The 15,344-nt window shown below is 57.1% G+C and overlaps 3 protein-coding genes across 3 annotated transcripts; 2 read left to right on the top strand and 1 right to left on the bottom strand.

The window, feature by feature from the left end:
- Positions 1–56: 56 nt before the first annotated feature.
- Positions 57–2,529, bottom strand: C8Q71DRAFT_829062 (uncharacterized protein). Its single transcript, XM_047926337.1, has 4 exons — positions 1,632–2,529; positions 1,415–1,559; positions 1,183–1,361; positions 57–1,126 (listed from the first exon to the last, which is right to left on the bottom strand). Exons 1-4 carry the CDS (start codon positions 2,472–2,474, stop codon positions 371–373), a joined length of 1,923 nt encoding a protein of 640 aa, XP_047783099.1. The 5' UTR covers positions 2,475–2,529; the 3' UTR covers positions 57–370.
- A 7,910-nt stretch (positions 2,530–10,439) lies between these two features.
- C8Q71DRAFT_348974 (uncharacterized protein) lies at positions 10,440–11,699 on the top strand. The gene is made up of 6 exons (XM_047917983.1): positions 10,440–10,459; positions 10,515–10,721; positions 10,776–10,807; positions 10,865–11,032; positions 11,081–11,432; positions 11,495–11,699. The coding sequence occupies exons 2-6, from the start codon at positions 10,634–10,636 to the stop codon at positions 11,554–11,556; spliced, it is 702 nt and encodes a 233-aa protein (XP_047783100.1). The 5' UTR covers positions 10,440–10,459; positions 10,515–10,633; the 3' UTR covers positions 11,557–11,699.
- Positions 11,700–12,641: 942 nt separating this feature from the next.
- C8Q71DRAFT_738873 (uncharacterized protein) lies at positions 12,642–14,506 on the top strand. The gene is made up of 6 exons (XM_047922681.1): positions 12,642–13,012; positions 13,072–13,106; positions 13,162–13,311; positions 13,361–13,675; positions 13,745–13,894; positions 13,958–14,506. The coding sequence occupies exons 1-6, from the start codon at positions 13,003–13,005 to the stop codon at positions 14,228–14,230; spliced, it is 933 nt and encodes a 310-aa protein (XP_047783101.1). The 5' UTR covers positions 12,642–13,002; the 3' UTR covers positions 14,231–14,506.
- The last annotated feature ends 838 nt before the right edge of the window (positions 14,507–15,344 follow it).

Below are 15,344 nucleotides of genomic sequence, written 5' to 3' on the forward strand. Positions count from 1 at the left end.
GCTGAGATGGGGAGGAGGAGAAAGAGGAGGATAGTCTGTAGGATGTGACCGTTCGGCGCAACGCACTCTTCTCCGCTGAAGCGCTCAACTTTCGCGGTCACCTGATCTTCACGCGACTTTCCTCGAGCTCTCGAAGTCAGAAACAGCACTAGTGACACGCTCGATACATGCTTCAACTTTTCTGGACGTCCAATGTATAATACAGAAAAATAATACCACCATGACAACCATCGTACAACCATCCCAGGACCTTTCGTGCACTACAGCGAAGCAGAGGTCAACCAGTGGCACCGGAATAGAGCTTCGACCGTTCGATCGAAATCAGCCCTCGATACTAAGTATCCGTTCCCGAGCTTGAGACAGATGTGCTCTACGCAGCCGTGCTGTTACCATTCTTTCTGACGCGCTTGCTGGGTACACCTTCCACGGACATGTGCTCCTCAGAAGACTCGGCTTCGCCCGACAGCGTCGCCTCGACTTTCGAGGCAGTCTTCTCGTCACTGCGGTACGGCGCGAATTTGTCTTCAGTTTTCTTGTCCAAAATCCACCCATCCTCCGCCATGGCCAGCACCTTCCCAAACACTGCGATGATCTGCTTATGAGACTGAAGGACGGGCTTTGCGGGCTTCTCTACTGTCGTGGCTTCCTCCGAGTCTGGCGGCTCGGGGGCCGAGTCCCTTGCCGGTGGTAGTTGCCCACGCACGACACTGACTCGGAGTACGCTTCGCTTGGGCGACGTGGGCGGGTTTGAGCTCGGAAATTGCGGTTTAAGCCACGCATAATGTTCCTTGTACAGCGCTGCGAGTTTCCCCAATAGCATGTGGAGGCCGACACACTTCCCTTTCGCGGAGCCTCCTTCAAGCGCAAAAGGTACGCGGCCATCTTGCATGTGTTTCATCTTCTCGAAGCCGCCGGTAAACTGTCCCTGCACTTGCCCATCACGCTCGTTGTAGAGAATGGCAACATGCCGACGCAGTCGCAAAGGGATGCGGGAGTAGTCCGTGTTGTGGAACTTCAGGCACATCCAGTGGAGGACGTGTATGAATGATTCCAAATCGTGTGACACTCCCTGGACGAAGCGCGTCGGATAAACCAACAGCACAGCGGAAATGAATGGCCATGTACCCTGCGCAAATATTAGCCGCGCATCCACCACCGTGCACCGAAGAAATTGAGACGCACGCAGCGAGACGCCTTTACAACCGGTTGATCCATCTCTTCAATATACTTGCACAGTCCCCAATCGGCCAACAACGCCTTGTACTTCAGTTCTCCATTCTCCGTGTACCATTGAATCAGCAGGTTCTCGGTGCTGATGTCTGCATGCAGAACACCAGCCCGCTCCCATGCTTCCTCATGAGCTACGATGTCGTGTCATCAGAGCAAAGACGTACGGAGAGGAACACTGACGAACCTCGCAAACACTGATAGATGACCTCGACAAGCTGGAGCGAATCCTCATAGTCTTTGAGAGGTCGAGCGATCTCCTTCAGGAGGAGGCGATATTGTACGAGCTTTGGATCCGATCCCTTGATGAAGTCCTGGGAGCGCGTCTGATGCTAGTCTCCCCTAGGCAGACCTTAAAGAAGACCTCTTGGACGGTCAGTGGGGCGGTCTTCTGTCTGATGCACTCTGCCTCCCTTGACGCGAACGTCGCCAGCTGCGAGCGGTGTCGCTATGTAACTCACGTTCTTGCTGTGCAGGCGCAGGTATACCTCTCCCTCCGGATGCGATGTTGGCGTATCGGTACGCCAGTACTCCTTGAAAAAGACGAGCCGGTCTTCTGCAACGTCGTACGCGATATGACATCTCGTCGCCCGCCCCATGACGGACTTGTTCATGAAACACGGTGCACCTACTAGAAACCTGCGCACACGATTCCTTGACCCCTTGGTATTGCCCTGCGCCTTGCTGCTGCCCTTCCTAAGCACAGCTTTCGATATCACGTCGTGTTCAGGTACGAGGATTTTGTATATCGGCCATCCTGGTACCAGCGTGGCCGCAAACTGGCTCTCGTGCCACTGGGTTTCAAACTTGTCGACACTGCGCATGAGCTCGACCTCTTCCTCGCTCGCCGGTACCACTGTGAGGTCACGACCACGCTGCGCATCATTCATGCAGGCGAACCGATAGAGAAAAGTGTATAAGGTTAGGGGCTCCTTGATGAAGTTGAACGGTTCTGAGATAACGAGGCCGGCGCGATCCCATCGGAGCAGCCATGCGTGGTCGCGGCAAGCGAAGACAGTAAAGAAGTGAACCAAGAACTGTTGCCGAAGGATTTGGTATACATTATTGACCAGTCTTTCTAGACCTCGCTTGCCGCCTTCTGTCTCCAGACGCAGTGACGTTAGTGGCGTGCCGCTGGCAGAATTAGTCGTTGCAGGAGTAGGGCAGCCTTGCATTGTAGCCACCGAATCAGACAGTATCTTTGGTTTCCCCGCCGCGTCGTCAGGCATCGTTTCGCCGTCCTGCATCGAGACCGGAACGACAAACGGAGAGTCGTCCGGCTCGGACGTCACGTCGATACACAGAGTAACCCTGGCTCCTCATACCGCTACCACATCTGTCTCGAAAATTCCCACGGGTGGAATCTAGAGAAAAATAGCGTATGACCAAAGCTTCAGAGACCCAAGAGGGGGTCGGAGGGGACCATAGGCATCAGCCGTACCCACTACGAAAGCAGGAGGCTGAACCAAAAGGCCAAGGCCACCAGGTCGATGGGAAACCGCGGGGGAAGGAGACGACCCCGGCGCCTATACCAGCGACCCCGAGTCGAGGACGTAAAGTACTCGACAGACTAACGAACTCCTTAAGTAGACCACCCAAACCGGCTGCGCCTATGGACGGCATAGAACGGACGCAGCAGGAAGAGGATAAGGACGATGAGAGTATACAAGTAGAGTCACCAACACCGACACGAACCGGCCACCAGACCAACGACAGCCTGATGCTAGGCAACGCCGCCTCGGACCTCTTCAGCCCGGACCACATCCAAAGGAAGATGATCCTATTGGAGGAGGCACTGAGCAGGGCAACGGGGATCCTCAAGGAGATCATCTCCATGCACGCTGAGTACCCCGCATCCGTTACGAAAGACGCGCAGACCATCGCGAGCAGACTGACGTCATGGGAAGAGCCACAGCCAGTGACAGCCCCCAAACCGACGACCTCGCCGCCCCCTGCCAGTGCCGACACCACCATCCTCGAGAACATCGCCAAGGCGATCGACAGACTCGCGACCAGACTCGACCACATCGAGGCGAAGGACGCACCGACCACGACAACACAGGACTGGACCACGTCGGACGACTCGGCAACAATCCGGACAACAGCTACGGCGCGTACCAGCAGGAACAAAAAGAAGACCACCGCCGCCGACACCACCACTACCAACAGAGCAACCGTACGGACGGTGGTCGCAACCGCGAAACCGATCGTCCCGACACCCCGCACGCCCAAGCCAGTCCTCAACCCGCTGGCGGCACACCACCCGTCTCGACTCATCATCGAGATCAAGGACGGACCGTCAGCAAAGGATCGGCCAAGCGAGGTGGAGATTGTAAAGTACATCAACGAGATACTGCAGGCCAGCGACGAGAGCAGACACTTACGGGTCGTGAACGTTAAGTTCAACGCCCACAATAACTGCATTGTCTTCACGCGCGCTGATCAGTCAGCGGGAGAGCTTGCACTGCATGCTCCGAGGTTTGTAGATTTCTTCGCTGGCACGCGCGAGACGCGCATCCGACCCGACGAGAAGTGGTTCAAGATCCAGCTCAACGGGGTACGGACGTTCAACGACAACACCCGCGACATTGCAACACCACAAGAGATCGACCGCGACCTACGCAGCCTGAACCCGGACTACGAGAAGATGGAGACCGCCGACTTACCTCGGTGGATGCGACACAGGGGCGACCTCATCAACCTGACGTACTCGTCAGTGGTGATCGCCCTCAAGTCCCAAGAGGATGCCGACCACCTGGTGAACAGAGTCAAGAACCTCGCGATTGCAGGGCAGTTCGCAGAGGTGAGACGGTACGCTGATAAACCACCCGTCATGCAGTGTAGCCGGTGCTGGCTATTCGGCCACACCAAGTCACGATGCAACGGGAAGGAGAAGTGCCGCATCTGCGGGGACACCACGCACACCGAAGGAGACCACACCTGCAAGGAGTGCCACGAAGAACGACCGGACGACGACGACACCAGCATGGAAGACTGCAACCATGAGCAGTACGAATGCGCCAACTGCTCTGGCGCCCACACGGCGAACTGGCGACACTGCGCATCCCGAGACCAGGCCCGCGGCATCACAAAAGCAACACCGCGCCCAAAGGGAGGCGCTAAGGCGACATCAGAGTGGAAGGAGGCCCGACCAACAAAGAACGCAGCAAAACGGGCCCAGCCCAGCCAAGCGCAGCGAAAAGCAGCAGAGAGCGAGAACAAGTTCGCTGCGCTGGAGGCTCTGGACGAAGAACAAAAGAAGGGAGACCTGGAAGCGCTCCAAAAGCGCTTCCCAGACCTAGATGAGGCTAACATATGCTCATCCTACGCGACGATGGTTGACGACTTCGCAGCAACGGTAGCGTTCATCGAACGCGAACTCTGCCCCGGCCGGATCCCCGACAATGAAAGCGACCACGAGGTTGGACTATGAAGGACACGACCACACGGCCGGTCCGGATCCTACAGCTCAACGCCAACCGACAGAACACAGTGCTACACGCCCTGCTCAACACCGCGACCTCAGACGACACCGCCGACATCGTCCTCATCACGGAACCGTGGTGGGGAAATATTGGCAACGACACCCAAGGGCCGGTCTCTGAGGCGGGAGCAGGTTGGACGCCGATACTACCCGTCTCAGCAGTCCCCCAGGATAAGCGACCGAGAGTAATGGCGTACACGCGCCGACGGGGAGACTTCACAGTCACCCTCCGTTCCGACATCGCAAGCGACCTCGACATCCAAGTCCTAGAGGTAGCACAGGCGCCCTACCCCCCCACGATCATCGTCAACCTCTACAACGACGACCGCAAGCAGGGCACCAGGTCAGCTGCGAAGCGACTCCAGAGCCTCGCACTCCCCAGAGACGCCCCGACCATCTTGTCGGGCGACTGGAACCTGCACCACCCCCTCTGGTCGCGCACGTCGGACCCAGCGAAGGACTCGACAGACCAGACCGTGGACTGGCTGACACAGCACAGGTACACGATGAAGAACGAGAAGGGCGCGCCCACGTTCTTCTCGCACGCACACGAAACATGGTCCACGATCGACCTCACCTTCACCAACCCCAAAGCCACCGAGCTCGACACAGCTAAACACTGGTGGATCGACAGAGAATACGCGTTCGGATCCGACCACTTCGCCCTGCGATGGGAGATCGACAACGGCGCCGTCGAGATTGACAACCTCACCGGGGAACGCTACAACTTCAAAGACACGGACCCAGCAGAGTGGCGCGAAGCCTTCCGAGCAGCACTGGGGGAACACGACCTAGACCTCGCCCCCCTATCCGAGCCTAACGCGACACTCTCCGACGACCAGCTAGACCGAGCCGCTGACGCGCTGACGGCGGCGATGCAAACCGCCAACACAACAGCGGCAAAGGTCAAGAAGCCAAGTGACCGCGCACGACCGTGGTGGAACGCGGACCTCCACGACGCAGCGAAGAAGATCGCGGACCTACGCACGCAGAGCCTGAACCACCTGAAAAGGTGGGGCACGCAGGCGAGTACGACAAACGCCCAGATCAAGAAGTCCCGGAACTACTTCAAGCGGCTTTACAAGAAGGCACGCCAGAAGTGGATCACGGAGACCCTCGAGACCGCGACCACAGCCGACATCTGGGGCTTCACGAAATGGGGCAAAGGGGTACGATCGTACCAATCGCCAGCCATCTCGCGAGGCGCCGACCGACCACCAGCCGTCATGCACGAAGACAAGTGCAACGCGCTGCGGGACGAGCTATTCCAGCCACCACCACCACTGCAAGGAGTCCCGGAGAACGACCTCAAGGACCCTCACCCAGAGGACTTCGCTGACGAAGACGTCACGAAGGACGAGGTGAGGCGCTCCATATTCGAGCAGGGGGCAGACAAGGCCCCGGGGCTCTCCCAATGCCAGTTTCGTGTCATACGATGGGCGTGGGCGGAGGCAGACACCACCATAACCACGCTGATGAACCACTGTCTACGCGCAGGCTACCACCCCAAGGCATGGAGGAAGGCGATTGCGGTCGCCATCCCCAAGCCGGGCAAGCCAGACTACAGCAACCCCAGGGCCTACCGGCTCATCCAACTGCTGGAGTGCCTCGGGAAGACCCTGGAACGGATCGTCGCCAACCGCCTCGCCTACCTGGTATCGACGCACAACCTCGTCCCGGCAAACCAGTTCGGAGGACGCCCTGCCAGCTCCACAGACGACGCCATCCTCACTTTTGTCCACGACGTCGAAGCAGCCCACAACCACGGGAAAGTCACATCAGCGCTCACCTTCGATATCAAAGGCTTCTTCGACTTTGTGAACCACCGCCGACTCCTCAACGTCATGCGCGAAAAACGCCTCCCGCTCCAACTCGTCCGATGGACGGCAGCCTTCCTCTCGGAGCGAGAGGCAGCAATATGCCTAGACGGGATACGAGGGGAGATGAGACCGGTGGAGAATGGGATCCCCCAAGGCTCACCGGTATCGCCCATCCTCTCCATCCTGTACGCCGCTGAGCTTCTCGAAATCTTCGAGAAGGCAGCGCGGGACCACGTAGACGCCATCAATGCCAAGCTGAAGCTGGTCGACAGCCCCGGCCCCACCCAGCTGATCATGTTCGTAGACGACGGCAAGCTCTACGTCTCTTCGGACTCCCTCGACACCAACACCCGGATCCTCAAGATCGCCTACGGCCGAGTCGACACCTGGATGGCCAGCGTCGGCCTCTCGCCTGACCTGGTCAAAAGGGAACTGATGCATTACTCGCTCAGACGTCGGACGGCCAACGACTCCCCGACCATCACCCTCCCAGGCACCAATGGAGCCGACACTACCATCGCCGCAACTGCCACAACAAAGTGGCTGGGCGTACACCTCGACAGAAGACTCAACTTCGACCATCACGTCAAGCAGATGGCCGGACGTGCGGAGAAAGTGGTAAACGGGCTGGGCATGCTAGCCAACACCGTAAGGGGACTCTCACAGGAGCACTTACGAACACTTTACACAGCATGCGTACGTCCGATCATGACGTACGCGTGCCCCGCATGGTGGCGAGGCAAGAAAAGCCACGAGAACGCTCTCGAAAAGGTACAACGACGCGCACTGAGACTGATATGCGCAGCATTCAGAACGACGCAGACGATCGCCATGGAGATCGAAGCGGCGATTTCGCCCATCCGACACCACCTCGAGCTCACCAAGGATCGGGCAGCGATCCGGCTGAACAAGCTCAGCGTGCACAGCCCGATCCTGCAACGCCTCCCGGACGCATGGCGCCAATTCACCCAGTCCAACACCCCCCGACCACCACGACCGACACATAGGAAGACCAACGCAAACCGGAGGAAACCCCCAGCGACAACCCGGCTATGCAACATGGCACTGAGGTCAGACCCCCTAGACGAGCGCATAACACCGCTCGCGGTCCCCCCGTGGAAGAAGACAGCGGCGGACTTCAACGGTCGACTCACCATCACCCCAGCGGTGAAGGGAGTCACCAAGGAAGCCGCCGCAAAGGAACACAAAGCAAAGCTAAGTAACCTCAGCAGACGCAAAGACACCATCACGCTATACTCTGACGGTTCTCTGCTCACAGAGAACAACCAGAGGCGCGTAGGCGCAAGCCACGTCGCGCTCGGCCACAACAGCATTCTCTTTGGAAGGAGAATCCCGATGAGCCAACGCGCCGAGGTCTACGACGCGGAGATGGCAGGTCTCTCGTGGGCAGCGAGAGACTTAGAGGCCTACCTGCAACAACCGGACACCCCCCCCACACGCGACATCTACTTCTTCGCCGACAACACATCCGCCATATCTGCTATCTTCGAAGCGAGACCGGGACCGTCACAAGGCCACTCACGCATCTTCCGCGAGATCATCATCCGCCTCCTCGAATCCAACCCAGAAACCAAGATCACCATTGCGTGGACACCAGGCCACGAAGGGATCACCGGCAATGAACTCGCCGACCAACTCGCCAAAGACGCGACCGCGATGCAACCCGACAACAACCGATCCACGCGCGCAAACGCCCTGCGCAGAGCAAGGGAAAGAGCGATGAAAGCGTGGACCGACGAGTGGAAGAAAACGAGACCGACCGGTCGCTTCGCGACCGCCAACCGCCTACCACCAAAACCCAAACCGCGAAAGCGGTTCCTCAAGCTACCGCGCGAAGTGTTCGGACGGGTACTACAGTGCCGGTCAGGACACGGGTTCATGGGCGAATACTACAGACACCACGTCCCGTCCGAAACAGTCGAATGCCCGTGCGGCGCGCAGTACCAGTCGAGGAAACACATCCTCCAGGACTGCCCGCGGTACGAGGCGCACCGAAACACCCTCCGAGAAGCCAGCGAAACGATCGACTTACCTACGATCCTCGGCACAGACGACGGCATTGACGCACTCGCGCGCTTCATCGAGAAGAGCGGCGCGTTCACGAAGACAGGAGAACCACCCGAGGCTCCGGAGGAAGGAGCAGCAGAACAGGATGACGATGAAGAGGCCGCCGCAGGAGACGAACGCGGAGGAGACGACACAGAGCCAGAAGAAGACCCGGACGGACCGGCCGACGAGGACGAAGAATAGACGGTACCAGCTGCACGGCGAAGTACCGTCCCCAAACCCGACACCCCCCACACCTCCGACACCCACTCGTGCACTAGGGGAACAAACCCGGCTTGCGCCCCTAGGAGAAGACGACGCGCCGACCGCGGAACGCGGAGTACTATGAAGATTTTCCTTTTTTATTCATTTATGCCTATCTATTAAAGACCTATGCGACCCGGACAGACGAACAGAACCGCATACATAGAAGCTACCATAGACTACAGAACGATACCGACCCATTACTACCTACCTCTCCAGACTTTACTCCTACCAGTACAGCCCCGAACGGGACGACGACCTGGGTGGCGCGTTTAAACGCCCACTACTGTACAGGCCGGCGTCCGCCGCGTCTTAGCACATGTTTGCTTGCAGCGGTTAATAAATGCTGAGTTCATCATCATCAACAGAGTAACCCTGAGCGACTCAGCCGAGGTGTCCTTGGCCCCGCGCCGTTTCCTCTTCTTGGGGACATCCTCATTCAGCGCCGGCTCGATTGCAGAGTCCCGTTGTACGCCATTGCCCACATTATATACGACAATATTCTGATGCGTATCGTTCGTCCCGCCGAACTTCGACATACTGCTGGACCAAAAAGTCCTCGCGACGAGCCTTTCGCAGGCGACTTGTACGGGAATCTGACTGAAGATAGAGTTCGCTACCTCACACTGCGGTACATAAGGAGTCAGGGTTTCCGGAACGAAAGTCACGACAAACAAGCTATGCCCACGAATTTGTTACATTGATCATTTGGTAGATCGAGTGGTTCGACAGCGAGATTTGCAGGCAGGTCAGAACCAGGAACAAACTCTCGTACGAAGACATCAAGCGTCACTTGTGCAATCTTGTCCATGTCGTCGTGCGTACTCTTTCTGTGCAATGCGGACGTCCGAAGTGGCTTATGACGGAAGATTCGATACGGGTCACAGTGGCGTTGTCAATGTCTGCCCAATTGCTTCGTTCTGGCTTTGTTAAGAATACGAGTACTATGAGACGCATTAAGATCAGCACACATAACATCATCGGTGTCCCATCGCACAGGACCTACAGAGTGGGAGCCACCACAAGTCTTCCACAGCGCGTAGGTCTTGTGCCGACACGTACAGCAGTACAACGCCTGCAGCTCCAGCGACGTCTTGTCGATTTTCCGGTTGGCTGCGTGCGTTGCAACGACTTCAGCTACTACGCAAACAGTGCTGTGTGGCTCGCGTCGGTGCGGTTCGGGTCAAAGTTCGCGATCGGTTCTGAGTTCAAGCCACAGTTCGAACGGATTGACCACGGTCACGTGCGGTACACGCCGTATTGGGCAACTCCGAGAATACCGGCCTCGGAGAGGTTCGCTTTCGCCATGTGCCCGTCAATAGCCGTCAATGGCTCTGCCAGTATCTTACCGTGGTCCCCCCTGCTGCCGCATGTCCTTCATCCCAAGAGCATATCATCCATCTGGAGGCGCCTCAGTGCACTACTATCACGGTCTAGATTCATTGCATCGGTGTGCCATGCTGCGTCGCTACGTGGAACTTGAGGCGGCGACGTCACTGGCGTGCAGGTCTGGGATCAACGTGGATAAAGGTTTTCTTGAGATGAGCACATTCATTCTCATTTTGAATCGTAAACGGACATGCCACACGAGGAGCGCGTGCGTGCAACGCTCCAGTCGCGCACAATGCACAGCTGTTTGACATGTGCGTCAGGATCGGAGGTCAAGGGCCACGACTATTTGGCTCACAAGGAGTCTCTGCGCGATGAGCCTCGTGCTCAGTGATCCTGAGTATAAAGAGCCACAGGAAACACTCCATCGACAGCGCAAATCATGTCGATCAATTTGTCGAAGAGAAGCAAGTTCACGGAGTCGCTCAAGAAGCGAGCGAGCGGTAGTACGCTGTCAAGTATGGGAGCAGGTGAGAATCACTGACGTCGAGGGACCGATGAGCATGCCTGACGTTAGTACTTAGACCCGCTCAACCCCAGCTACGTTCAAAGTCAAGTGAGCCACTTGCATCGTACTTTCGGAACGCTCAACAACTCACACACGTGAACATAGCTCGAGGAGGCGCGGGCATCGCTCCGGAGCCAAGGCGACACGCTCAACGATCTCGAGTATGAGCGCGATGCCCTCAAGCAAGAGGCAGGAAAGGCCTTTGTAGAGCGTGATGAAGCGCATGAGAGCGTCCAGAAGCTGCAGGAAATGCTCGATACCATGCGACAGGAGGTGAGGCACTTATTGATGCCATGGGCAGGAACTGACAGTCCCGAGAAGCTGGCAGAAGCACGCCGGAGCTCGGTAGCTCAGGACAGATTAACGGCGTCTCCTCAGCACCGACTGATTGAGATGGAGGCTGCCATCGAAGCTGAACGGCGCGCACGACATCTCACGGAAGACGCCGCTAAGCGTAGCATCGCGCAGCTCGAAGACGAGCGAGACGCCCTCAAACGCGGCTTACAGGCCGCTCAAGGGGAGTGCGCCGAAGCGAAGGCGGCATCGCAGGCGGCACGAGACGCAAAGGACTCGTTTCGAGAAGAGCTCTTCACTACCCAGCTCGCGCTTAGACACCGTGTCGACGAGCTGAACATGTTGGAGGACCGTCGCATCGCAGTGGAGCTGGGGGTGAGTCTGGCGTGTCCTGTTGTCGGATGGCGGTCGATGAGGGTCTAATACTCCCGCCGGTTGCAGCTAGAGGTGCTTCGAAAGGCGGCGGAGGCAGAGGACAAACTGGACAGAATTCAACAGAATAGAATCTATGAGCTGGAGAGTGCGCTGGAGGCGGAACGGCGTGCCCGACAAGCAGCTGAACTAAAGGCCACGGGCGGCGGGGACTTTGATCAGCATGGCGCACGCTCGCGACGAGATCCTGAGGCAGAAGTGGGAACTCGCGGCGAATACGGAGGATTGACGCACCAGTACCTTCGGGATGATACTCGCGGAGCGCGTTACCCTCCTTCAGTGCCTGGTCATGGCAGCCGAGCGAGCTCGGAAGACGCAGAGAGCGAGACTAGCTCGGAACGAGGGTGCACAGAGCTCATGCCGGGTGCATTGGACGTGCAACCAGAGGCCCTAGCAAGAGCCTCGATACCAAGTCAGAACCCTCGGGCGAGGATGAGCGAGGGGGCGCAGACGCTGTGGAAGGCAGCATCGGATGGAGCCAGACAGTATCTCTCCTCGCGTGACAAACCGGTGAGCAACGTTGCCTTCATGTTCACGAAGAACTTCTCAGTCATTGATACGGCCTTCGAAGAATATCTTGCACCTTGCCTCAGGCGCAAGCGAGACAAGACCTCTTCGCGGGCTTATGAGTCAAGGCCAACTTGAAGTTTCCTTGATGGCGTGCCTTGGGGCCGTACTGCTCTTGTCGCTCTTGCAGCTCATGTCGTCTCTTCCTTACCCGCCGCGCCATGAATATGATCATGGAGTACTCCAGGTTGCATCTAGAGAGTAGATGAGTAGAGCTTTTACTTATCATGTATATTTGTCGTAGTTATACCAATATATGGCTCACCGCATCCCCGACTTGAGCTTGAACGCTGAACAGTCGAGCCGTGACTTGACCGTATGGATCGGCGGAAGTTCACGATGCTAGTGGAGGAAACGCTGCCACTGATACGTTCAATAGCCCCTCACAAAGTGGTGTGGCTCTAAGTACTGTAGATGCTCGTGATTCATGAATACTGTATGGCACCAGTGACCAGCGATGAATATGTGCATGAGCAAGGGCAAGGCGGGATTGCCAGCTTCTCCGAGTCAGGGCTGGGTGTGACGATGACGGCATGTCACAGGAAGGAGGATCGCTCAAGCGCCGGTTCAACGTTCCGCTTCGGAGTGTGCCAGCCTGGGTGCGACCTGAACAGGCCTGATCCGCACGCTCCAGTACTGGCAGTCCCCGACGTGCCACTGTCCCTCTTTCTTTCCTTCCTTTGTCTCATTTCCCCAGCCATGTGCTCTCCTCTGAACAATGCGTCTCGCACACGTTCATGTGCGGTTTGTTGCTTGAGCGGCTCTGGGGTAGCAGCGGCGGTGGGCCAGGCGTGCTAGCGTATAAATATGGCGGACATCGAGGACGTGTGCCCAATAACAGGATCATAACCCGCTCGCGTCCATCTACCTCTGCCCCGACGCAGGCGTAAGCAAACACGGACACTTCACCTAGCCACTCGTGAAACAGCAAAGCGTGAACGCTGTCAAACATGGTCGAAGGTGAATCCAAGTTCGACTTTCATACTTACGAGTGGCATTGATCATGAATCGTCTCGCAGAACCCTTCGGTTTCGAATACGTGGAGCGCCGTCCGGTATATACACATAACGTCTCCACCAGTTGTTGATCAAAGACTCATATGGATTCAGTTGGACGATGCTCGCCGCGCGCCAGCTCGTAATGCGGGCGACTCGCTCACTGAGCTCGAGGGTCAGGTAGCGACTTTAACTGCGGAGCGCAACGAAGCACGGGAACGCGCGAAGAGGCTCCAGGAAGAAGTGGAAGGCCTAAGACGGGAGGTATGTGCGCTTCGCCAACTAGGTAACCCCTCAATGACGATGATCTTAGAGTAGTACAGGAACTCAGGAGCGACTGGCGCTCCTCTTTGAACGTCCAGTCGCTGAGATACAACGTCATGCGCGACAACTCTTGGACGAAACGGCTACGCGGATCATTTCTCAGCTCGAACACGAGCGAGATGAGCTCAAGCACCAGTTGGAAGTCGCTCAGGAAATTAGTAACGACGCTCAGGCAGCTAACGTAGCCGCGCAAGAGGCCAAGAAGGCAGTGGACCAGGAGCTCGCCGCCAGTCGCGAAGAGCTGAAACGTTGTGTTGACGAGCTGAACTCGGCGAAAGAACGCTACTTCGCGATGATTCTCGGGGTGAGCCCACTGTGTATACTATTGCGTAGAGAGCGTGGACTGACGATGGTCTGGTGTTCCGCACAACAGCTAGAGACCCTCAAGGAGATGGGAGAAGAACAAACCAGGCTCGCCGAATCCCTCACAGCCGGTATCACGGTGCCGTCAGGTCCGTCAATGGCGTCGTACGATTGTGCGGGGATTCCCGACGCTCAGTTGTTTTCTCTTCTACATCAATCGGTAAGGCGCGCATGTTCGTGCCACAGTAGTTCACTCCAACTGATGCCGCGGGAAACCACATAGCGTCCGGCACACACGCCGGCAGTCAGGCGTACCACGAATGTGCAATCTTCCCGTGAGCCTGAAACTTGCTGGAACGATCTCCCATGGTGTAGCAAGGTGGCGGTCGTAATGATGGCCCTCCTGATCGTTGCGTTGTCGGCGTTCGTGTCATTCCTGGTGCTGTTCAAGCTCGTACCGGCGGTCCTGGCGGCGCTGATGGCCCTGATCTCTTTTGTGCTCGATGGCCTCAGCAAGCTGTGGCGCGCCCTCGCTGACGTCGGTGCTGGGCACTGAATGCTCTTACTCGTCCCTTGGTCATACACCCCGCGTCTCTCTTGATCCCTAATTGTGTGCCATAGTGATCGCCTGTACATCAGCGTCTCCAGTGTTTGTAATGTCGTATCCGAAATCGGCCCTCGTTCGCAATGTCATCGTGTGTCTCATGCTTCTTCGCACTGCACATCGGGTGCCTCGTGAATATTCTCCATCGCGTCCGCATCGTTGACGGTGCCGTGCAATGCATAGGGGTCCCTATATGAGTCAATGGGTGAAGCAAAACATCGTCGAGACATGCTGTGCACCACCAGTGGACCGTCCCGCTCCGAGTGCTCGATGACAGATGTACATTGGTGGGGATAGGCAACGCCCCCGCCAAATGGCTTTAGCGCGCGGCCAAGCGCTCGAGGACGGAAGCGGACACGATTGATGGTAGCTGGCCATCGTGCCGAGATGCCATATAATCTCTTGCAGATAGTCCAGCGATCGTCTTCGTATCAGGCGCCACAGTGAGCAGCCAACGGTATCGAAAACTGTGGTCTGCAACAGCGGCTTTATTCGTAGATCTTGTACACAGTGCGTTTACGATAAGGATTCTAAGCAAAACGTTGGTTGCCGATTTTTTGTTGTGTGTCGAGAAGTAACTGATCTCGCTGTATGCATGCTGAGATCGTGCATTAAATGAAGAGCTGTGAAGATTCGGCAACGAAGGCTCGACTCGTCGGGTCTGAAAACGGTCATCCCGAACGTTGGATGGGCGAGAGGTTGTCGTTACGAGACCACACAGAAGGTGCTGGTTTTCGCGGCGTGCAGATCAAGCGCCCGTGCGGGATGTGGCTGCGGTGTGCATGTCCCCTGTCAGTATGTTCAACAATGGCTATCCAATGTAGTCGGGACACCTTGAGAATGAATACATGACTTGTTTTTCAGCTTCTCTCATAACCGTCAGGTGCGAGCTGGTGAGTTTCTTGCGTCTGAACGTCACGGTACAGCTTACATAAGCGATACATCGCACAAGCGCCGCGGCTGTACGTGCCATGTCCCTGGGATGCTGGATGCAGTCTGCTACTAGACGTCTGCGTTTGAAGTATAAGGCGGGCAATTTCCTGCCGACGGGGAGACGAGGAATCCA

This window comes from Rhodofomes roseus (genome assembly GCF_022264815.1).
Source record: "Rhodofomes roseus strain CIRM-BRFM 1785 chromosome Unknown C8Q71scaffold_3, whole genome shotgun sequence".
NCBI lineage: Eukaryota > Fungi > Basidiomycota > Agaricomycetes > Polyporales > Fomitopsidaceae > Rhodofomes > Rhodofomes roseus.